This window comes from Suillus fuscotomentosus (assembly GCF_016647785.1).
Source record: "Suillus fuscotomentosus strain FC203 chromosome Unknown F5891scaffold_1, whole genome shotgun sequence".
Lineage (NCBI taxonomy): Eukaryota > Fungi > Basidiomycota > Agaricomycetes > Boletales > Suillaceae > Suillus > Suillus fuscotomentosus.
In genome coordinates, this window is record NW_024539513.1 from 1,834,672 (window position 1) to 1,856,529 (window position 21,858).

The window sequence follows — 21,858 nt, forward strand, 5'->3', positions numbered from 1 at the left end:
GAAGTACGGAATCCCATATTGCTGCAGCTAACTGAGCGTGCCGCAGATAAATCCCTGGTACGCGACCGTTGAGATCGTAGACGAGTCGCCAACGATGAGTTCTCATCGAAGGGCTTGAGTCGTGTCGAGTGCAGCGATATGGACAGTTAACCCTCATTAGTTTGCCCATTTTGATCGTCCACTCTTCTGCGTTTTGTCGTGGTGCCCTCATCAACATCATAGTTAGGCTGTTCATGGCGGGTAACATAGCACCCTAATGCCTCGCTCCAGACATAGTCGTGAGACAAAATTCTAGTCAGAGTCTTGAATGCAGCAACGTTCGCAAAGGGCACATTTGTTCGTGGGTCTAAATACTTCGCAGGTGTCCCAGTGATCGGACAAGCTCGAACAGGTCGACCTACGATGGGAATTGGGTAATGCGGGACACCAAACGAGAAAAAACTCACTTAATGGGCGTTGTTTCCCTGTAAACACACGGACTTCGTCCCATTTGACCTCGTCGCCAAACATAGCTGACATGGTATCTTTCCATGGTGGTTTGGCTACAGATGGATCTTGCGATAGCTCATGCACGATGTAGTTCTTGCAAACGTCGACAACTCTTTCTTGTGCTAGTGGGGGTTGCACGGGGTAATAATAATATGAAGGTTGAGATGGTGTGTTCACAGATGGTGTTGATGACTGCGGTTGCGATGTGGCAGCTAAGCTTTGTGATGCAGTAGGCGAACCTTCCGGCGCCTGGCTTGGCGGCGTTGGAACGTATGCACGGAAGGGAGACTGGTGATTTTGTGTCCCGGAGAAGGAGGTCCCTTGATGTGGATTGTAGACAAAACCGTACGGCGATGGATATGGGGCAGGTACCGAAGGTGTGACTTCAACTTTCACTTGTTCTTTCCGGCTGATCCATCGCAACACCGGACCTTCAAGGGCGGTTCGAACTACACGAGCACGAGCGCGTTTCTCTTCCTCCAGTTTTAGATAATCCCGGTGCTCAATAATATTCCCCTCCTCCGTGTCGAGGGCCCGCGCGATAAGTTCATCCTGTGTTGGTGCTTTCGTGACTACTCTTGCTTTCTTCGGAATAGTGGCCTGCAGGAGGGACAGTGAAGCGTATTGAGTATGAAGTTATATAAGGACTTACCCGCTTCTCTTCTGCATCCTTCATTCTGTTGACGGTTGCCGACGTATTCATGATTGTATGCGATCTTTGACTCTGCCGTTGCCTCGTACCACCCTCAATAACTTCTCCTGTCTCTGCGTTAACCGCGACACCAAGAGATACACGTCTTTTGAGCTTCTGAGCCTCCTTGTTAGGTCTCTTCTCTGAAATCTCCGCTTGGGGATTGAAGGTGACCCTGTGGCGAGCATGAGCAGCGGCGGTAGCTTTCTCCACCCTTGCGCGCACACTCTAAATAAATGAGAATATTTGTAGACAAACTGTAATAAATACACACCCTCCTCGCTCTCCTTTCCTCATCCTCGACAGTTTTTTCTCCGGTATCAATATCTTCAGCAGCTGCCTCGTCATCCGTGCTTGCGAAATCCGATTCAAATACATCCTCCTCATCTAAATGCAGTATAAGACACATTTCATCAGTATTAAGCGCATCGTCTTCACCTTTGTCATTGACGAAGTCAATGTCTTCTTCAGCTTCGTTGACTTCCTCGATAACAAGCTCAGCGAGGGCTGCCTCCATCCTAATCATGTTCAGTCAGGGCAACAACAAAGTTATCGTACAAACCTGTTCCCCGCAGTACTTCTCTTCGACCGACGCGATACCAAAGTCTCCTCTCCAGCCATATTGGATGATGTAGCACCGCGATTAGAGTAATGAACGACCAAGGGAAATGGGTCCACCAAGAAAGGAAAGCTGAAGCATTAGAATTCAACAGGAGCAAACAACCTATAGCCGGCTACAAATTACTAAAATTCACTCTCAACTTCATTCAGAATGCCTCGGAAACCCAAGTTTATTCCAGGGCCTTCTCGCCTGTCTGTCATACTGAAGGAGTTGAATGAGGAACCAAGGTTATCCTTGACCTGGTCTGCGGGGGATAAGCTTGAAGTTGGCTGCAAAAAACGATCATTTCGGAGCACGGTAAGATACTTCATAGACAACTCTGATACACGCGTATCTAAGACAGACCTAGGCATTTTGTGAAGGAAGAGCTCGGACGCATACGCTATGCCAATCCACAACTCAACGTGGAGGTCAACAAAGTTCCAAAATCTCTACAAGACAATTGGACACCTGAGATGGTCGTCGAGTTCGGTAACTCGATTTCTTCTGTTGAACTTGTTTCACGTTCTGACACACTTCTTTGTTCCCTCTTTACCACTGTCTCTATCAAATGTACAGAGGACGGAGCCAAGACCACCATCGACATTTCAAATAAATGGTCCACATCCATTACCAAGGAACTAATGGATCTTGCTGGTGGTAATGTATGGAAAGAGCACAAGGCTGCTGCTCAAGCTGCTGGTCTGCCTATTCTTCCAGGCGAGGAGAAGGAACGCTTAGCTGCTGCCAAGAAACGGACACCGAAATTGAGCACGCGTAACCCAGAGAATCTGGAAGCCATGGTGGAAAATATGTTGTCATCACCTGAGCGTCCAAAGACCGGAGCTGCTGCCATATTACCCTAGCTTCATGGTACTTTCTCAATTCAGTTATTAGATGCATGCATGTATTACCCCAAAATAATCCTAAACTCATCGTACTGACGGAATTTACATGAATCAATCATCCAGCGAACCATCCAGCGATCAACACAACCATCCCGATTCCAAATACAATCCGCCGACAGATCATCAAGGATGGCGCCTCCCATCCGGATATAGCGCAAGCCATTTGTGATGATAGATGGGAATGGAGGGGGCAAGTGAGGCAGAGCTAGCGCCAACAAAACCGGGGGCTGCACTTGATTCTATACAAATATAATCAGCACAACATTTATTCGCGACCTGAAGACACTTACATTGCCCGTGGATATACGTATTGAGTGAAGCACAACTTGCACAGTCATAAAAGCCCACATGAACGGCTATACGTCGATCAGCGACGAGATGTCAAGTCAAGCGCGAAACACTGACCACAAACTGCACTCCCCAGCCCTCGATGCTAGAGCTTCTCCAGGCAAGCTCCGCCCAACGTTTCCATACACTTTCCGAAAAACCACCGCTGCGCTCGACTAATATTTGAGGTTCTTTGACAAGAACAAAAAAGGCAAGAATAAGCCATGTGCACAGGATGTGCAGCAATGGCGTGAACTTCTGCATGGTCGAGAGAGGCTTTGCAGGTGCGGGAGGAGCAGGTATTTTTCCGGTAGCACCACCACGAGAGGGGTCCATTTGTTGCAACGAATTCATGATGTTAACGAAAGGGTCACCTGAAGGAGGTGTAGTTGTTCCATTGGAAGCCGCAGCTGAGATCTGAGGCTGAGGAAATTGCGGAGAATTGGCTGCGCCACTCATGAGAGCTTGAAGAAATTGCCTTTGATGCTCTTCTGACCAAACGGATGGGTCAGGTCCTGCTCCACTAACGCCTGCATCTCCAAAAGAGCGCGGGGGTGGCATATATGGCGGAGATGGCATGCTCGGCGCTTCACCCACAAAACTAGCAGCTGTAGCTCTGGGAGGAATACCTACGATACAAAATATTGATATTGCCCGTGGTACGCCAAATCAAAACACCCACCAGCATTCAAATATGCGGGAGCATCTTCTCCGCGAGCAGTCGTCGTCAATTTCGACAGACGGTCAGTTCCTCTGCCGAGAATAGCTTTGCGACGAGCCTCTGCGCGAGCTGTAGCTGACATCGTGACGGTCGTTAGTTTAGCCTTATTGAATGCAGACAATATGCTGTCTGCCTTTTGACGATGGATGTGGTAGGCAAAAACGTTGGTAGTGTGTAATAATAGGAAGCGGGCCCTGACACGTTTTAGGAATGAGGCTGATTCTCCTCCGAAAGTCTATTCATCTTGTTTCTAACCACTTCTCGTCGACCATCATGTCCAGGCAAGATAAAGCTACGACTGAGCGAAATGCTAAAATCCTCAAAGATTTAGTCAAGCAGTCAGACAATAAGGTCTGTGCAGGACTGCAAGCGGAACGGTTAGTCTTGTCCCCATAGTCCATCTCCAAGCTTCTTAAATTACTCTCGAACCAGATCCTCGTTGGGCATCATGGAATTTGTGCGTTTCGCATTACCGCTCCTGCTCTAACCTGACCATGCTTTCCAGAGGTGTCTTTCTGTGTATTCGCTGTTCAGGCATCCATCGTGGCATGGGAACGCATATTAGCCGCGTCAAGTCCGTCGATCTCGATATCTGGACGCCGGAACAGATGGAGGTAATGCTATATCACTCATATATCAGTCTTACGACTTGCTCAACGTCGTTTACTTTGCAGTCGATTCAGAAATGGGGGAATCGTCGTGCCAACCTGTACTGGGAATCCCATCTAAAGTCTGGTCATGTCCCCCCAGAGCAGTACGTGATTTTGGCCCTTCAGTCAAAACATAAGCTCACGATTTACCATAGTAAAATGGAGTCATTCATTCGTTCAAAATACGAATCTCGAAGATGGGCACTTGATGGACCCCCGCCATCCGATCCGTCGGTTCTTGAGACTGAAACCTCGAATGTACATACCTCACAAGCTGCTGAGCAGCCACCTCCCACGGCTACGCAATCCTCACGCCCAACTCATATACCAAATACCAGTATCTCTGGTGCAAGATCAGCATCTCCAACACTCCAAACCCACATCACAACACGTCAGCCTCAATCCCGTCAATTACTCTCCTCCGCAATCGCTGGCAGAGCAATCAACTCTGAAGTCACTATTATCACTTCTCCGACATCTGTTGCACCTCAGCCTACGTTCGCGCAGTCCACCCCTCCATCTCAAGATGACCTATTCTCACTAGACTTCCATGTACCCACTCAAAAGGCAGCCCCACCGCCGTCGTCTAAAGACATGAAATCAGACATCATGTCCCTCTTTTCCTCTGCTCCTGCTGCCGTCCCCAGTCATTCCAACCTGTCGACAGGTGCTGCTTCCAGTACTTTTGGCACTTTTGCGCCACCCTCTCAGTCACAATCAGCATGGGATGGAAGCGCTCCTCAGACACAACCTCAGCCTACAAGCATGATGGGGACCAGTGGCACTGGTTTGTGGGGCGCTTCTTCTGGCTGGAACGCTACTCCCGTTGCGCCCTCCCAAAACACACTATGGGGGAGTTCTGTAACTCCTACGGCACAACAGCCCCAGTCTCAAGTGAACTCATTCAATACAAATGATATTTGGGGATCGTCTGTCTCCGCACCCAGCAATTCCAACAACCTTCTCGGCACTTCTCAGGCGCACCCGGCGCCCAAGAAGGACGATGTATTCGGGGATCTATGGGGTGACTTCAAGTAACATTGATTTTCCATTGATACAGTTTGATAAATAAATGTTTGTTATACATTAGTCCCGTGATCCTTTGGTTAACTCGATATCCTGCGGCGGCATTAGTTTCGTCGGTGAAGAACCTATCTGTCTCTCACCAGCTCAATAAGATCACGTGCGATGGGGTGGAATGAACTCTTGTGTTCTTCGTACTTGTGTTGTGCCATCGCCTTGTTAACAGAAAACGCCGCCCTAAATATTGGCCGACAGAACTTCATCCGACCCTTCACCATCCCATCTTCTTCGCCAACAATCCAGCCCAAAGCTGCTGTAGCATATTGCTCCGACTTGGTAGATTGGGGATCAAGCAAAGCTACTTGATAGAACCTCAAACGAAGTTCTGCATTGGGTGAACTAACCAGCCCGTAGAGGTCACCAAGGTCATCAATATGCGCTACTGGCAAGGGGTCGAAGGATTGTAGTCGTTCAAGGAAAGCGCCTTATAAGATACAGTCAGCAGCCATAACCGTGAGCAATACCCGTTCTCACCGATCTGGTTGGCGTCCATCCCGCTGATATCGGTGACGCTGAACTCAGATGTATCTTTGGTTTTGCTCCACCTCTCAGCGAGCTTGTAGGATTGTTGCGCGAGTGTCATGTCATATTCCATGGGCACAGGAAGGGTCACGCCCGTTCCAAAAAGCCAAGCCTACGTTGACAATCGTCAGTCAAGTGATCCGAAGGAGAGTAACTCAAATACTTGCATCCCAATCAATGCTTTTGAGCGCTTCGAGCTCGTCATCTCCACCAAACCGCGTGTAATAGTCAAAAAGATGCTCCTTCCACATCTCTGTGGTAATGCTTTTACCCATGAACGTCTTGACATAATCTTTCGCGTATGGCAGGAACACATCCAAACCACCCAACGTCCGTTCTGAAAGCCCCGAAACACTGTCAACATCCTGCAGGTCATTTGGACTAGATGGGCACCGACCAATGTGGAGGAGGAAATTAGCGCCTTTGTCGTATGGCACCGAGCTATAGGCGTCGTCAGGGTTCTCGCCTTTCTCGAATTCAATTTGCAATTTCTGATATTTCTTATTGCGCTGCTCATAGAGTTTGAGGTCATCATAAAGCTGCTTCGAACCGGTTAGGAAAGAGAATCCGCGGTGAGCAGGGGAGTGCAGTATCTGCTGGAGGAGGCGCTCGATGTACGTCGTCCAACCTTCGTTGAGCCAAAAGTGTGAAGCGTCTGCGTGTCTGCGCGAGAATGCCAGTCAAAAAGAAGTAGGAGAGGAAGGAAGATGTTCTGACGTTATACCATTCCCGAAGTAGGAGTGCGTGATCTCGTGTACGACGACGTCCACTAATGTCCTGTCGCCGGTCAACAAAGCTAACCTCTGGTCAAAAACGCAACATGATAAGTCGTATGCACTAACTTGGCGTGACAAACGTCAAACATGCATTTTCCTGGATGTCTATCAGAATCTGACCCAAGGGATATAAAAGAACGCACCATGCCACCATAAGGGAATGCCGGAGGCAACACCAGGAGGTCATACACGCCAAATTTATACGACATACCAACGAGTTCCTCCTCTGCAGCCAAAAACCTATGCAAAGAGTTGTCAAATATCTCATCAATTCTGATGCTCTAGAAAGAACCTTGTCGTATCTTTCCTTGAATTCCCACCAAGCGTCATTGATGATGTCCGGCTCGGCCCATACTCCGCTCGTCCAATCCTTTCCTTCGAGCTTCTCGAATGCGCGGTAGCAGAGATTTCCTGACGCAATCGCAATCAAGTAAGATGGTATGGGCACCGGCTGGGTATCAAGGAAGTCAAGGTACAGCTGAATGATCCTGTTGAGCGCCACACACCTGGTTGTAAACGTAGGTGACTTCATCCTGCCCAACAATCTTCCCATCGTGCACCGGCCCTTCCGCAGGCGGAGACACTCGAATAGCAGACATGAGTGCAGGAAGGACAGACGTGATCCTCGCTTCATATGTCTATTGAAGATCTCAGTTGCAAATCACAACTGCACCAGGCCAACAATGACTGACGGCTTTCACCGATGGAGTATCTGAGTGTGTCGTACACTGTTAAGCTGCTATGGCATATTATGCATCAAAATCTGAAACTTGCCTTGACATGGAAAAAGACCTCTTGCATAAATCGGTTGGCACTGACTGAACAAGTAAGGATGGGTCTTGCCATGAGTTTGTCTTTTCAAATATCCCAGCAGTTTTAGCGGGAATACGGAACAAGAAGTTCAATGGCTACTGACGCTTTGTCAAGCCACTGCAATGCCTTGCATCCTGGCTCCGTTGTATTGTACTCGATCGTCACTTTCACCGAAGATCCTGGCTGCAGACCTGCAGGAAGTGGAATATACAGCGCAGAGCCCATGACTTCATGTTTCTCTCCCAGGGAATACTGCAAGCTCGCCATAGCACTTTGAACCCGCACATCGAAGAAGTATATCTGCGCACCTGAGCATGGCCAGCCTCGCCCTCGACATACACGCGCTTGATCACCACATCCGATGTATCGAAACTATATACATAAGTACTCCCCGCACAACATGGATAGGTAATTTGGAACACACATGACCTCCTTTAAATCGCTTGTGTGCACGGTAAGCTCGTGTGTGATAGAGCCTTTGATCACTTTCTCATGGAAATCAATCGACCAGTCGAGAGAAAAGTGTTTTGTGCTGATCTGGCGATAGTTCGATTGAGAGGTTGGATCAGTAGTTTCGGAACTCATCAGAATTGTTGCCGCAGCCGCGTTGTGGTAGTAGTAAGCGAGAGAGGTGGAGACAGCTTCCTATCCAAGCACCCTTGCGAGAATTTCTTTAATGACCGTTGCCTCGAAGCTCACGTAGCGTTAACCGAATGGATTAACGTAAGACGAGAACAAAGGCTAGAAGGCAGTCCGGGCTGCATTAGGCAGGCAAACAGCGCATCGTAGTACCACTTTACCGTCAACTTCGATAAGTGTTCAAGTTTTCTGTTTCGATCGAAGTCCGTGGCGCCGATGTGCTAGTACTATTGCGACTAACTTTCCTTCACATGTCGCAGTCACAGGTTTGGGATACGCGAAGCTAAAGAAGGTTTGTTGTGATAAGATGACACAAACAGTTGGGATACACCATTAGGCAAACATTTACTATAGAGTCCTTCACAAGGCGACTAAAAATTACATGGAAGTCTCCTGTGACAACGTCCACAACAAAGAAAAACATCAAATGGACCTGACAAGCTGGGTATTGTATGTATTCGCAGAAACTGCATAAAACCGTGAGGTGAATATCGTCCTTGCAAGCTCAAAGCGAGGTAATTTGTGACCGAGGAGGAGACCAATATAGTCGGTCGTTAGTTGTCTGTGAACAGGCCCAGCGTTTCCTCATGTGCTTCTAGAAACAAGGCCTCAGCGTTTGCATCATCAAATCATGGAGGAGCAAACCTTGGGAGACTGAATGTATGAACTATCTGGACAGGAATCTTCATCGTCAGTCTCTCCGAGTTTGCGCTTCCTGGCTGGAATTTTGATACGAAGACCAGAGTGGACAATGTCAATCTAGTGCAGGAAGTTAGTGTGCTAAAGGAACATATAGTTTAGAGGACTCACGGGTGTTAAGAGAGGGGTGGAAGAAGCGGAAGAAGCTGAAGATGGTCATTTAGTCATATAAAATGCAAGTATCTTTTGAGAGCCTACATGAACGTGAAGAGAACATTTCATCCATCTCGCACTCTGGTAATTCCTTGGTCCTGATGAGTGGCGCGCCCGGAGCAGATATTTCACAGTGTTCATAGCGGTACATATTGTCATGAAGGCCAGCAAGTGGTGGAATCCGAATAACAAGACGCTTGCGGGGTTGGTCATAGGCATCAGGGGGAGATACGACGATGTCTGGAATCTCCAAGCCAAGTTCGTTGCGGACATTGGCAAGAAGTGCAAATGGTGAAAGCATAAGTGGCGACGGACTGGGAGTCGTATCAAGGACAGGCAAGGGCCTGACTGAAATCGCAGTCGAAGGACAACCTTTAGCCTTTGCTATATCAATGCGCAAGCCAGACCAGAAGGCACGTCGCTGTGCGTGATGCGTACGCGTGATTGTTATGCGACAACGCAGTTGACAAGCGATCTGGCCGTAACGCGCGTTGGCGTACCGGAGCCTGCAAGCGAGGTCGGAGAGAGCTGCGTCAGAGAGAGCGGTATGGGAAGACATCATATAAGATGGCGTTATTTCAATAGAAGATCAGAACACAATGAATGGCGCGTGATGGTAGAAGTGAAAATGATGGGCGTTTGACGTATCGGTGAACGTGAAAAGAAGGTACAAAAATTGTAAAGCAGTCCAGTAGCACGCCTGCGTGCAGGATGAGAAACAGGGAAAGTAAGGATTACGAAGAGGGTCCGAGATTTCATGGATGAAAAAAGGCGTTCATATATATGCGGTGTCTGAGTCCAGGGGCTCATACGTCAGATTAGCTTGGACTCGGCGGGGAAGAACAAAGAAGTGCCACTCGTTTGATGTCCCTTTATTGTCATCTTCGGTGATATCGAGACGGGTCAAAGCAAGCCATTGGAACGTGCCGTCAGATCATCGATGATCATTAACTAACCGGCCTTTCTTCAGTGATAGTTACGTCGAACGTCGACAGTGAAAACAAAGCAATCGTTAAGGTCCGGCAACTTGCATCGATACAGTGTGGGCGTAGAAATGGATGAATGTTGGGACCGTCGTCGGTGTGGGCGCTAACAAAAAGGTCTTGTTCTAAAACTGGTGAAGGTCGTTATTGCACCCGACGCGACGCGATGTGCCCAAACCGATACTAAGTTAGCTTCCATATCATTTGCAGCTTTTTAGTAAAAGTTCAAACTATAAATCGCGATCTTATGCCGACTCTCGCACATAAAATCGGTGAGATGATGGACTGAACTCAGATCCGAGACAGAAAAAGTGACCAACTTCTAGGCTCCCTCATCTTTTGCCCTCATTGTGGCACTCTCCTCAGTCCTCCGAGAGATGACGAGAAAACAGTCATTTGCGAACAATGCAGCTATGAGGAGCCAGCATCATGTGTGTACTCTCTGAGCCACACAGATCATCATCTTGATCCACCGCAGCTTATGAGAATATTGAGATCACCACTCGGTCACATCCTGAAGCATTCCCTTCAGCGCTGAGACAGAAGCGCAAAACTCAAACGAAGGTTCATCAGGGTAAAGTTTTACCAAAGGTGACCAGCATCAATGTATTGGAGATATCAAGGTTTCCTCACACCACCAACAGGTGTCAGAAAAATGCCCGGCTTGCGGACATCTGGAAGCTTTTTACGAAGAGAAACAGGCAAGGAAGACTGTTAATATCGTCTGTGCTTAAAACTGAGCTGACCACGATTGCAGATGCGCAGTGCCGATGAAGGTTCAACAATTTTATACACAGTGCGTCACCCCCCTCATTCATTGTCCCCGTCTCATTCATTGTTGTTCAGTGTGTCTCTTGCAAACACGGCTGGCGTGTCAACAATTAGTGTAAATGTTTTAGGCGGGGGTATCCAACGGTCGATTGGAACTACTAGGACACGAACATGCCTACACGTTCACTCCAGCACTACAGAACAGGGCAACAACTCCGAAACCACCGAGGACACTTGCTAATGATGCCACCGCGGTCTCGCGTAGTGGGAACGTGTCTTTTGGAAGGCTGTGGACATGGGTATAGGAACACGTATTACAGAAGTTTAGAGCGGCGACTTACGTTGAAAAGTAGAATGCAAGAACGAACGTTGATGCCAAGAGGATTAGAGCTATAGACGGCAGAAGTGACGCGGGCACATAAGGTGAGAATGGAGGCAGTGAATTATGTAGGGCCTGCTCAGCGTGGTTGAGACGTGTCCGAATCTGATTCAGACTATACGGTGGATATCAAGGACATACCTGAATTGCCTCGTAATTGTCCATGACTGCAGCAGACGGTAAGCACGAGTTGTGAAAGAATCTGAAACGGAGAGCAAGCGCTGCTGCGGAGATTGCTGGTGGTGCACCAAATATGATTCTGGGCCACGGAAACTTGAGGCAAGCTGACGTATTGTGGCCGCCAAACACATGTCATCAAACCCATATCAACGACGTATCCGCCCCAACTTTCTTTCTTTCTTACCACCGTCTTGACTGCTACCTAATCAGTTTCCTCAGTACATATTCCACGCCCCCTTGAGGTCAGTCGTGTTAATTTAGATATCCTTATTTCTGGCTTTTGACAAGAAAACTGTTTATTGTCCTTACTCTGCAGATGTCCGCGACACAAAAGGTTCAGCAGCACCCTGCTTTCATCCAGGCGCAGAATAAGGCAAATTTTTACATCCAACAGCTCGACAAGGAAGTTAGTAACAGATTCTTGGCTAAATTCGTTCAACTAACATAAGCCCCTCAACAGCTCACGAAGTATCCAGTGTTGAACACATTTGAGCAGCGAACTCAGATTCCAAAGACATATTTTGTCAGCTGCACTGTCCTTCTCCTCACCCTTTTCCACTTTGTCAACCCTCTCGCCGCGCCTGTCTCTAACCTCGTTGGATGGGGCCTTCCGTCCTACCTCTCCTTCAAGGCGCTGGAGAGCCCCGGGCATCAGGATGACGTTCAGTGGCTCACGTATTGGGTTGTCTTTGGTTTCTTCAACTTCCTCGAGAGCATTGCACTCAGAATGGTTCTCTACTACTTCCCGTGGTACTTTGCGTTCAAGACAGTGTTCATCCTCTGGCTGCAGCTCCCAACCTTCCGTGTAAGTTGCGAGATAGAATGCGTTTCAAGATGCAGGCGATTGATGGTCTTCTTTTAGGGCGCACAAACGATTTACGGCGTCGTGTTGAAACCTGTCGTGTCAAACTTGGCCGGCTCGCGTGCTGTAGCGCACACCGATACGGTGACGGCTGAGGGTGTCCGTGACCGCGGCAATTCAGAGTGATTTCGGACACGCCCCCTCGCTATCCTTGGCTCTCGTTTCGGTCTGTGTATGTAGTTCGGCTTGGATGGTCATAGACACTATCATACGCCCCCTTTCCATTATCCATGCTTTTGCTCAAGCCTGAGGAGTAATTCGTTTTACGTTTCGATATGTTCTAGTTCACGTATCTCTTCAAACCATTATTGAGCTTTTTTACGCCACATCAAACGTCACGACGCGCGCGTGGAGGGTGGTTGTTGCGCTTTGATTGGATGTTGTGAAGGTCACCAGGTTTCAGATCTCAGCGTACTCGGAACCGACCAAGCGCCTAGATCTGTCAACACCAGTGAACTATGAGAGAAGATGATCTCAATCGGTGACTTGAAAGCTTGACGACTGGCAGTTGTTTTCTATTCTTGCTTGACTTGGAGTTCTAGAGCTCATGTGATGTTTATAGGCGCCGGGCGTGGGTTCCACTCGCCAACGATCTGCTAGCTCAGTACTGTCGAGTTCCGATCATGACGCGGACGCTCAAGCGCTCACATGTGAAGTACTGGTAGCAATGTGGCATTTTTAGGCACGCTCTCCTGCATATACTGCTCTGATATTTATTAACGTTTATCTTGAAGTTCTGAAACTAGTAAGGTTGAACGCTTCGAGTCGTTCTCTGATGTCGAGCCTCGCTCAGCGTGTCAGTGAAAGGATGACATGTAGCACCTGCTCAGTGCTGACTCTGCGACGGTGAGTTTCGATACCTGTTTGTGTACACTCACTGGCACCTGCTCAGACGTGTTCGTTTCGGTATATGACCTCTCAAGCTGTCGGCGTATTCCGATTTGGAATATTGAAATAGATTTATGGTAATTTTGGCGGTCTCCGTTTCCTTGATTGCTCCTGAAATGCGCTTTTGCGTGCATATGTGGTGAGATGTCGTACCACAGCCTTGCTTCGCGCACTGCCCTTGTAGGCGCATGTGTACATTTGTGTGCAATCAAGCTATTGTGCCAGGCTGCCAGCAGGTTACGGGTTCGCGATTGCCCGGATTTGTGAACCTCGTCTTGTTCTGCTAGTGATCTTTCGCTTAGCGACGTATTTGTGTCTGCTGAAGTAGCCTTGTATTTCTGCAGGAATTCGTATGCGATGCTTTTGTGTCGAGATAGGCACCCACTGAGGCATCGCATCGATTCTTGAGTCATATGGGACCTCCCTTGGTGCAGTATGGGGCTGACACCTGTGCCCGCCCTTAATGTGCTCAACAGTACAAAAGCTTCTCCTGTAGACATTTCAGTCTTCGACAACTTGAATTCTTCCATCATGCATTGTGATAATGCGTTCTACAACCTTGATTGCTCCAGTCGCAGTAGCGGCTTGTGTGGTTGGTTACGCAATTCTTCTTTCTGCCGTACAAGGCAAAGAAGTCGAAGTGTGAGTTATGACATTCGCACCACCCCTGGTAAGTTGTTCTCTGATTTCTGTACATCATTGTAACGGGATGCATTTGTATGATCTAGCATCAGTCCCTCCATGGCGAAATGGCTTTCTACCACGGTATCCGTGGCGGGTGCCTGCCTGGGCCGACGCAAGCAGAGCTATCATGCCTGCGCTGCCAGCCAGACAACCTGATCACAATGTGTGGTCTTACCCAGCTGGCAATCTAACCTGGTCTCCACACATGAGTGGACTGAGCTATTTACCCGGGACAGTTCCGTGGACTCCTGCCACACTGTTTGCTGTACCATGGCCCCAGATAGTCGATGAACGCCCGGAGATTGTACCCTGCCTCGCTACAAATCCTTTCCAACCAGATATGCCTCTACTTCAGTGGGATATCCGCCAGAACCCAATTACAGCTAGGCTGACAACAGGCGCACATATTTCCATGGATCTGGCACACACTCTGAGCTCTCAAGTCACGGATATCCCGGTTGGCATTATCGACATTGCCGTCCCAGCTTGTCCCACGGCGTACATGTGGGATGTCATCAGGGTGCAAAGGACGAGTGCTATCAAGGTCCAAGATGTTCTCGATGCCATTTACAACTGGTTGCAGATACCTCTTACTCGAGCTGAGATGGAGCACATCGAATGTGTAAACCCAGACGGTGGCGAAGCAATTTCGCGGGCTTTACAAGAGAGAGCTTCTGCGAGTCCGACGTTACATGGCTGGGAGTATCGACAAGGACCGCGGCGTATAGACTGTTTAGGAGATGTTCGTAGATGGATGGGATTGAGCTACGCTCCTACGGGACAGGGCATGCAACTGTTTCTCAACCTTCAAACCGTACATCGATTATAATTTCTTATTGAATCTTCGCTTGATACCCCAGTGATACCCATGTCAACTTCACGAGCCCAGTAATCTCGTCTTCACACATCTACGTTCTTGATGTTTAGGTCTATTTGTTTATTTGTATCCTTAATCGTAACCGATCCGATATACTGCATTCAACAACATACTCTTCTGTGGCATCATCGATATATTGGAAGACCCAATTCGAGCTGGCAAACACAGGATCTGACACTGCTGCACTGCGCGTTTTCCAAGAATTCCGATGGCTTAAAGTTGGCTGAGAATCTGGGTCCCAAGGTTTCAGCCACATTGAATCCATCAAATATCAACCAACTATTACGATGTCAGGATTCTTGAAATTACCAACGTATGGTGTCGACAATGGCTCAAACTTACAGGTAGTACCCTCACCTAAGTTCTATCCACCTTCCAGCAGTTTTCACCTTCAACTCGGCCTTTAAATTTAAAGGTGAAGGTACCGGTGTGCACATCGCAGCTGGTACATACTCGCATAATACGATAGTGGCACCAACACCCACAGGTCTTTCATCGCTTGCTGATATTTTATGAGCCCCAAAGTTATCCATAAACAATCATAAGTCTGAAACGACGTGGCAGGTGTTGGTTATTCAAACTAAGTTGTCGGTAAGCACTATCATACATACTTAAGCTTGCTGCGATGTGCTCGTGTTACTCCGCGAACCCTTTTAGACTACTCCACGGAAAAGCTCTAGAAAGGACCAAAGTCCTGTGGCAAGAATCGGGAGGAACCAATTATCCAGGCCACGCATGGACCATCGGTAGCTCCTTCAAATTGTCACGGTGACTACCGAGTTGATGGGATCATGATTCATGATCCATCAAAGCACGGGCCGCTTCCACCAGATTCGACAATTGAATCGCGTGCTTTTGTAAGTCTTCAAATGAAAGAAGAAAATTTCTTGTATCTTCCCCATTTGCTGCAGCTGTCTGATGACTGTTTCAATAAACGTAGCTCAAGTTGTAGGTCTCGTATGCGAGGCTCTTTTGTATGGTGCGTGATGTTTTTTCCGAGTGATTCAGGTCCATCGCTGACATCATTGCGCAGGAGTCTACTGCGTGCTATTCATCATCTCTGTCGTGATCCTCATCAGACACCGTCGAGTGTCTAACCGAGTGATTTGGATTGCAAACTGCCTCCTATTTACAACATCGACGGCTCATTTTGCGTTGATGTTCAACCACTTGTATATCGCACTCGTGAGGAATACGCAAGAGATTCATGATGAAATGGAGACTCATATTGCTACAGGAAACTGCTCCGTTCTCAGATTTCGGAAACGAAACTTATGCATTAATGGGAGCAAATTTGATGATTTCTGTGGTCGATGTCATTGGAGACTTGCTTCTACTCTATCGATGCTGGCTTGTCTGGGGGAAGAATTTCTATATGATCGTTCTCCCTCTGCTCACCGCTCTTGGCGGATTTGGTAAATCATCATCAGTCTTCTCATCGGTCGAAAACGCTCACCTTCACCCTCATTGTGCCAGGGTGTATCTTACCCATACCATCTCTTCTATTGTCAACCGACCCGACATCACCAGTTCCTCCAACTAAGATCGTACCCTTCGCTATTGCTGGGTATACTTTACCTCTTTGCACAAATGTCATGGTCACTGGGCTCATCGCTGGTCGCCTTTGGTACATATCTCGCATTCCCATCGTCGATGAGCATGGAAAGCCAGTGACCCTGAAAATCGCAGCTGGCGGGCGCTCGATGATGCTAATCATCGAAAGCGGTGCTCTGTATATGGTCACACAATTCATCTTTGTCGTTCTCGTGGCCACTCGAAATCCTGCCGAGGCGATATTAAGTCTGGCTGGGACACAGATATATGTAAGTCATTGTGCTTTCTAGTTTGTGGTCAAGCTCAATCGACACATGCGTATGAGGGTATCGCGTCCACCTTGATTATAATTCGTGTTGGGCTTGGCATTTCGTCTGAGCAGACTACTATGTCGACGATAACTCAAGTAGAGTTTCGTTCCCAACGACAAGATACGGGGTTGCGCTCAGTTGACACGTGGAGAAATGATCACTCCTTTAGTTCTCCATTAGCTACACAATTGGGCGTGGAACAGTGGTCATCGGGTCCGCCTTTGAATCCTTGATCACTATTTTCATATCGATAGACCAGAATCTCAAAAAATTCACTTAGCCGCTTTTGTTTACTATCGGAGCGACACCCGCTCCATAGTGTTAGTTGCTTTCTTAACTTGTACGTCAACCTGACTTGTGGGGCTTGTGCGGGGCGGACTCGGGCGGTACTAATGTAGTGACGAGACCTTAGAATCCCACTGCGCGGGAACTGATCTGCGACCAGCTGCACATGTTGATGGTAGTACTATACTACACTACTATTACCAACTGTAGGTGGCCTTCAGAATCATTGCCAAGCAACGAAGCTCTCGTGCAAGACAAAAAGTAAGTCGTGCTTGTGTGGCCTTCGACGTCATGGTTGCGTGCGGACACGACAACCCACTGCTGTTTCGCAGCATCTGGTATATGTCGATGGTTTCCGTGCATGTTGATAACGGTCGGTCTCGGCGATCGTTGTATATGAGGGACCGTATTGGACAAAATAAAATCAAAACGATAAAGTAAATAAATCGACGTTATAACTAAAACTCGAATTGATTTCACAAAAGTCATCCACGTGGCTTCTCAAAACTCTAAATCATTTCACGAAAGTCGTCCACGTGGCTACCAAATCAGGATGTTATGCACGAAATTCATCCATGTGGCTTCTCAAAACTCTATTCATGGCACAAATGTCGTCCACCTGCTGGCTCAAGTCATCCCATGCTCACCATTATCAATGGCGAGCTCAAGGCGAGCCCCGCCCTTTGCGCATCGGGTCACTGGTCACTGGTCACAGTATGGCGGGTGCGTGACGCTCGTACCAGCACTTGCTTTGTATAGTAATTAATTGACCAGATATGTCACGTCGTGCCCATCAGCAATGCCACCTAGACAACACCGGATGGTCAGTGCACATGCTCTGCACCGACAGCGACGAGTCTGACAGCTTGTTGCATGTACTTCACACTGATAGAAGCAGAACTTTCCGAAAAGTCCAGTGATATGATCCCGGACTTGGCTTTGATGGCTTGGGTGATAAATACACCAGTTGCTCCGTGCCAGGCAATGACCTCTCCCTTCTCATCACCACTTGCTATCAATTGCCCGTCTCGTGACACCGCTAATGCACACACCTCACTCTTATGCCCTGCCATCATCTTCAACAATGCACCTGTCCTCAAGTCCCACATACGAAGCCAGTGGAGACGCCGCCATTGGAACATCCAACTCCTCCTGCTCAACTCCCATCTGCGTAAAACCCCAGGCAGTTTTGGAGCTTTACCGCTAAGACTTATCTTCCTCGCAAGTCTCTGGATATTGTGTGTCGAGAGGGCTCTCTTAGGTTCAGGCGAACTCGCCCGCGGAGGCGTGGTCGCTTTCGCGTCAAATGTAACATTCGCATGCACATGCGCAGGTATGGCTGAACGTTCTGGGTGGCTGTGAGTAGAAGGTGAGTCGGACATGGATACCGTCGTCGGGAACGTTTGGGGTAGGTCCTCGGAGATGGGGAATGATATCTGTGCGCTTGGTTTGGCTTGCAGGGATGCTGGGACGACCTGTGGAGAATCGACGGCTGCATGCTCTTCGACTGCTGTGCTCCGGGTTTCAGATTCGGGTACATCTACAACAGGGGCATCATCGTCGACATCATATCCAACTGGAGCTTTGGGATCTTCGGACGCGCTGATCTGGTCTGCCCACATAGATGCAAAGACGCGTACCACCTTATCGAACTCTTGAATAACACCTCACTTTCCCTCAAACACCCGCTCAGGATCATGATACTCGAAGCAAGAGATTTCTGTCAGTCGGTCTCATGCTGATCATGGTGTCTTTCGTGCAACTGATGTATTTCAGGCTGCAAACCAGGCCACAATGTCTGGCCGCTGAAACTCGTCACGAAGTTGTACCAGCATGCTCTCAAGCACACACTGGGAAATATGCCTCTCTCAGCTTGCACACTCGGACACCAGTGACTGCCATCACACATGAAACGGCCAGCAACCTTTCTGACTGTACACAGATTTCTATTCTCGATCTTGGACCACGACTCGCAGATGAGAGACTACTGCGATGGCTTGGGAAACTGGGTGTGCTTGAACTATGAGTGGAACTTCGAGAGCGAGAGGTAGTTCAGCACAAAGGGTCCAGAAATTCAAAGTATGATACAAACAACTTGAATTATATGCAGTCATGTAGCAGGATGCAGCAATATACGAGGGGTGTTATCTGAGAACAACAGCTAAAGTAAGGAATTGTATCGAGAAACGGCAAGTACAGTGCGTGCAGGACATATGAACAAAATTAATCAGCGCTATGATGAAGGTACCATATCATGATGGGCTGATGACGTGGACAAAGACAGGGAAGTGCAGTATGAGAACAGTGCAGGAGGAGCAAAATTAATCAGCGCTGCGATGAAGGTAAAATATGGGCGCCGCTGATGCGTGGAGAAAGACACGGAGGGAAGAGTAGTAGAAGAGCAGCAGTGGAAATGTTGCAGTACGAGAAAATGAAAGCAGCAGTCGTGCAACTTGAATGAACAGGTTAGTAGAGAAAATGCGTGCAGTCCATATTGAGAAGGACTGATGGTACAAGAAACTTGGGGGCAGCAACATATATGGGTGACATCGGGTCACACTAACACGACTAGCAAAATGAAAGGAAAACGAAAGGAGTGCTGCGAGAAGTACATGAAAACTTGAAACATATGCAGGTGAGAGTCAGTGATGTGGTACTCGGATACTTGGAGTGAAAATGTATGCAGGTTGAGACTAGTTAGCGTTTGAAAATCATTATACTGAAATGGGCATTCGAGCGTTAAAGTCATCTGTGCCAGCCTCCAAAAAAACATAATGGAGGCAGCGATCCAACACAGTTGATGCATTGGGATCATCAGATGGGTGTTGCAGATACTGAATGAGTGGCTGGTTGATGAAGACATCCAACTTGTAAAGACAAGTGTGCGGGAGTGGTGGAATGATGTCCTGGTGGATCTGTAGGACCGGAGCCACAGGTTAGATCAGCAGCTGTCGAAAGAAATACGTTACATTATATTGACCGCCAAAGGTGGCACTATCAGGGATGGATTGCACTAGATTAATCTAGACATCAATCATTAAGTACAGTCTGCAGGGATGGGTGCCGTGTGTATCACCTTGAAAATACGAAGTGTGGTTGGTGGCAGAAGATTGATTCCACTCAAGACCTTGACAAAACGTCGAGCACGATAGTTGGGATCAGCAGCTGCATCATCGTGAATGATGAATGCAGCCAATGATGGGTCCGTTGGACGACCACTACCCCGGAGATAGCGATGGAAGGCATCCTCGAATGAACGCAACAGCGGAGACATTTGTGCCCGAAAGTTTCCATCGCCATCAAGTTCAAATCGCAAGAGTGGGATCAGTGATTCAGCTGTGACACGTCGGTTGAATATGGCTTGAAACAATGTCTTAGACATTGGAGCCAATGCCTAAAGGTCGGATCAATGTCAAGCGCCTGTGCCGGGGATAATAGTGATTCTCACATGACATAGAGATGGCAATGACAACGTCAGAAACTTATCAAAGCCGTTCTTGAATGCATGGAATTCACGAGAGTTGGTTAACTTTTCAGCTGGATGTCCGAGCAGTGCACCACAGAAGAAATCACGCCTGATCTGGGGCCATTGGTCTTCAGAGGCTTGCATAATCTCGTTGTACTGAAGGTGTTCAGTGTGAAAATGGCAGCTATGATATTAGGACTACTTACTGATGAATCCATACGTGCATGAAAGATACGCATCAGTTTGACACGATCCTCGGGTTGGTGAGACATTGATCCATACTCCACGGGCACATCACCAAAAGTCCAGAAAACCGGTATTGCCTTATTAGGCTGACGGTCACGAGGTTTACTGGATCATGGGTGATGGCTGCTGAGACGATGACGCCAGCGCTTGATCATTATGACGTCGAGTAGTTCGTAGCTTACCGTTGTTCCCGTGTATGCTACACAAATGATATGCTTTTGTCATTATGATAACATCCTGATATACTTCTGTAAGTTTGATCCTCCCTGATATTCTCTGCGAATCAGCGATGCATACAGTCCAGACTCCACTTTGAATGCCCGGTTAACAGAAGAGGCTTCAAGTTGTCACGGTCGAGTCCATCATGGACTCCTGTTCTTTTACCGCTACGGCTTCGATGTCCATGCCAGACGTACCCAAGCAAACTCCAGACTACCTCACGATGTGGACTCAGCCAACTTCCAAGCACGCCTCCCCGTCGATTGGGTCTCACAATAAGTGTTGTATGCGCAATACAACAAAACAGGTCAGTTGAAACCATATCGGTGCCAAATGTGTGAATCCGTATCACTGCTCTTCTGTGCACGCTCGATTTTCTTAAGTCCTTTATTTGGTACCCTTTGCCACTTGGCCACTTTTGCGCTGTTGGGGTTGGGCTCGCTCTTCAACCGGTACTAGTACCCACTGCTCTTCCCACCACCACCACCACCACCACTCTTGCGGCTATTGGTCATAGTTTATGACCTGAATTTCTGTTCAAGGTAACACTGTCCACCCCTTCTCGTACAGTGTACTTACTATCTCTCCACACAGTGTATCTGCATTTAATACCTAAAGGTGAGTATATGCGCATTGCCTCTATTCCAACGCCTCACTGCAGCCTCAGTGATGTCACCCGACACGGCTTATGTGACACAGCATGGTGAGAAATCATTTGGTCTTGTATTATATGATCTCTAATTCATTATCAAGTCTTCGCTGGTGCACCACTTGCTATCAATTGTCTACCTCGTGATACTGCTACCCAGTATATGAAACACCAATCATCCACATGCCTGATAATGTGCGTATTGTTTAGTGAGGAGCCAGGCTATTGAAAACCCACCCAGCACCCGGGAGAGATGCAACTCGGTGGAGTGCAACAAGTCGTCATCACTGGTATGTGATATCTATCTCCGCTCGGCTGATATCGATGATTCACCCCAAGCCATACTGGTCATGACGTTCGTCGTTACAGGCTCATCGCTAGGTGCTATCATCCATCCGATCATGCTCAATAACCTCCTCAACAGTCCTCTTG

At 48.1% G+C, this 21,858-nt stretch overlaps 12 protein-coding genes across 12 annotated transcripts; 5 read left to right on the forward strand and 7 right to left on the reverse strand.

The window, feature by feature from the left end:
- Positions 1-146: 146 nt before the first annotated feature.
- On the reverse strand, positions 147-1,859 carry F5891DRAFT_1134829 (YL1 nuclear protein-domain-containing protein; the record flags this gene model as incomplete). Its single annotated transcript, XM_041364779.1, has 6 exons — positions 1,743-1,859; positions 1,619-1,698; positions 1,455-1,567; positions 1,142-1,408; positions 447-1,089; positions 147-397 (listed from the first exon to the last, which is right to left on the reverse strand). Exons 1-6 carry the CDS (start codon positions 1,799-1,801, stop codon positions 147-149), a joined length of 1,413 nt encoding a protein of 470 aa, XP_041234270.1. The 5' UTR covers positions 1,802-1,859.
- A 93-nt stretch (positions 1,860-1,952) lies between these two features.
- On the forward strand, positions 1,953-2,647 carry F5891DRAFT_1124377 (uncharacterized protein; the record flags this gene model as incomplete). The annotated part of the gene is made up of 3 exons (XM_041363882.1): positions 1,953-2,044; positions 2,152-2,273; positions 2,361-2,647. 3 exons carry the CDS (start codon positions 1,953-1,955, stop codon positions 2,645-2,647), a joined length of 501 nt encoding a protein of 166 aa, XP_041234271.1.
- A 22-nt stretch (positions 2,648-2,669) lies between these two features.
- Positions 2,670-3,934, reverse strand: F5891DRAFT_24154 (uncharacterized protein). The gene is made up of 4 exons (XM_041371040.1): positions 3,699-3,934; positions 3,095-3,645; positions 2,980-3,045; positions 2,670-2,928 (listed from the first exon to the last, which is right to left on the reverse strand). Exons 1-4 carry the CDS (start codon positions 3,817-3,819, stop codon positions 2,692-2,694), a joined length of 975 nt encoding a protein of 324 aa, XP_041234272.1. The 5' UTR covers positions 3,820-3,934; the 3' UTR covers positions 2,670-2,691.
- A 1,604-nt stretch (positions 3,935-5,538) lies between these two features.
- F5891DRAFT_1124380 (peptidase family M1-domain-containing protein) lies at positions 5,539-8,166 on the reverse strand (the record flags this gene model as incomplete). Its single annotated transcript, XM_041363883.1, has 13 exons — positions 5,539-5,894; positions 5,945-6,104; positions 6,160-6,329; positions 6,390-6,655; positions 6,710-6,793; positions 6,889-6,992; positions 7,061-7,219; positions 7,275-7,406; positions 7,461-7,480; positions 7,543-7,622; positions 7,685-7,833; positions 7,890-7,953; positions 8,006-8,166. 13 exons carry the CDS (start codon positions 8,164-8,166, stop codon positions 5,539-5,541), a joined length of 1,905 nt encoding a protein of 634 aa, XP_041234273.1.
- A 1,252-nt stretch (positions 8,167-9,418) lies between these two features.
- Positions 9,419-9,625, reverse strand: F5891DRAFT_932893 (uncharacterized protein; the record flags this gene model as incomplete). The annotated part of the gene is made up of 1 exon (XM_041373993.1): positions 9,419-9,625. A coding segment is annotated over one exon (207 nt), but the record flags the coding sequence as incomplete, so codon positions are not given.
- Positions 9,626-10,286: 661 nt separating this feature from the next.
- F5891DRAFT_24520 (uncharacterized protein) lies at positions 10,287-11,301 on the forward strand. The gene is made up of 6 exons (XM_041371057.1): positions 10,287-10,327; positions 10,382-10,486; positions 10,534-10,646; positions 10,700-10,756; positions 10,813-10,851; positions 10,902-11,301. The coding sequence occupies exons 1-6, from the start codon at positions 10,303-10,305 to the stop codon at positions 10,938-10,940; spliced, it is 378 nt and encodes a 125-aa protein (XP_041234275.1). The 5' UTR covers positions 10,287-10,302; the 3' UTR covers positions 10,941-11,301.
- Positions 10,901-11,567, reverse strand: F5891DRAFT_24420 (uncharacterized protein). Its single transcript, XM_041371050.1, has 4 exons — positions 11,347-11,567; positions 11,168-11,280; positions 10,998-11,113; positions 10,901-10,921 (listed from the first exon to the last, which is right to left on the reverse strand). The coding sequence occupies exons 1-3, from the start codon at positions 11,368-11,370 to the stop codon at positions 11,002-11,004; spliced, it is 249 nt and encodes an 82-aa protein (XP_041234276.1). The 5' UTR covers positions 11,371-11,567; the 3' UTR covers positions 10,901-10,921; positions 10,998-11,001.
- A 3-nt stretch (positions 11,568-11,570) lies between these two features.
- On the forward strand, positions 11,571-12,721 carry F5891DRAFT_24461 (TB2/DP1, HVA22 family-domain-containing protein). Its single transcript, XM_041371054.1, has 3 exons — positions 11,571-11,791; positions 11,846-12,190; positions 12,248-12,721. The coding sequence occupies exons 1-3, from the start codon at positions 11,702-11,704 to the stop codon at positions 12,371-12,373; spliced, it is 561 nt and encodes a 186-aa protein (XP_041234277.1). The 5' UTR covers positions 11,571-11,701; the 3' UTR covers positions 12,374-12,721.
- Positions 12,722-13,844: 1,123 nt separating this feature from the next.
- On the forward strand, positions 13,845-14,648 carry F5891DRAFT_937728 (uncharacterized protein; the record flags this gene model as incomplete). Its single annotated transcript, XM_041374121.1, has 1 exon — positions 13,845-14,648. The coding sequence occupies one exon, from the start codon at positions 13,845-13,847 to the stop codon at positions 14,646-14,648; it is 804 nt and encodes a 267-aa protein (XP_041234278.1).
- A 920-nt stretch (positions 14,649-15,568) lies between these two features.
- Positions 15,569-16,913, forward strand: F5891DRAFT_24363 (uncharacterized protein). The gene is made up of 5 exons (XM_041371047.1): positions 15,569-15,675; positions 15,730-15,881; positions 15,934-16,111; positions 16,173-16,519; positions 16,576-16,913. Exons 1-5 carry the CDS (start codon positions 15,615-15,617, stop codon positions 16,792-16,794), a joined length of 957 nt encoding a protein of 318 aa, XP_041234279.1. The 5' UTR covers positions 15,569-15,614; the 3' UTR covers positions 16,795-16,913.
- Positions 16,914-17,617: 704 nt separating this feature from the next.
- On the reverse strand, positions 17,618-18,630 carry F5891DRAFT_24571 (uncharacterized protein). Its single transcript, XM_041371059.1, has one exon. It carries the CDS (start codon positions 18,466-18,468, stop codon positions 17,671-17,673), a length of 798 nt encoding a protein of 265 aa, XP_041234280.1. The 5' UTR covers positions 18,469-18,630; the 3' UTR covers positions 17,618-17,670.
- Positions 18,631-19,560: 930 nt separating this feature from the next.
- F5891DRAFT_1180245 (uncharacterized protein) lies at positions 19,561-20,584 on the reverse strand (the record flags this gene model as incomplete). Its single annotated transcript, XM_041365892.1, has 5 exons — positions 19,561-19,761; positions 19,816-19,869; positions 19,923-20,240; positions 20,295-20,468; positions 20,519-20,584. 5 exons carry the CDS (start codon positions 20,582-20,584, stop codon positions 19,561-19,563), a joined length of 813 nt encoding a protein of 270 aa, XP_041234281.1.
- Positions 20,585-21,858: the final 1,274 nt, after the last annotated feature.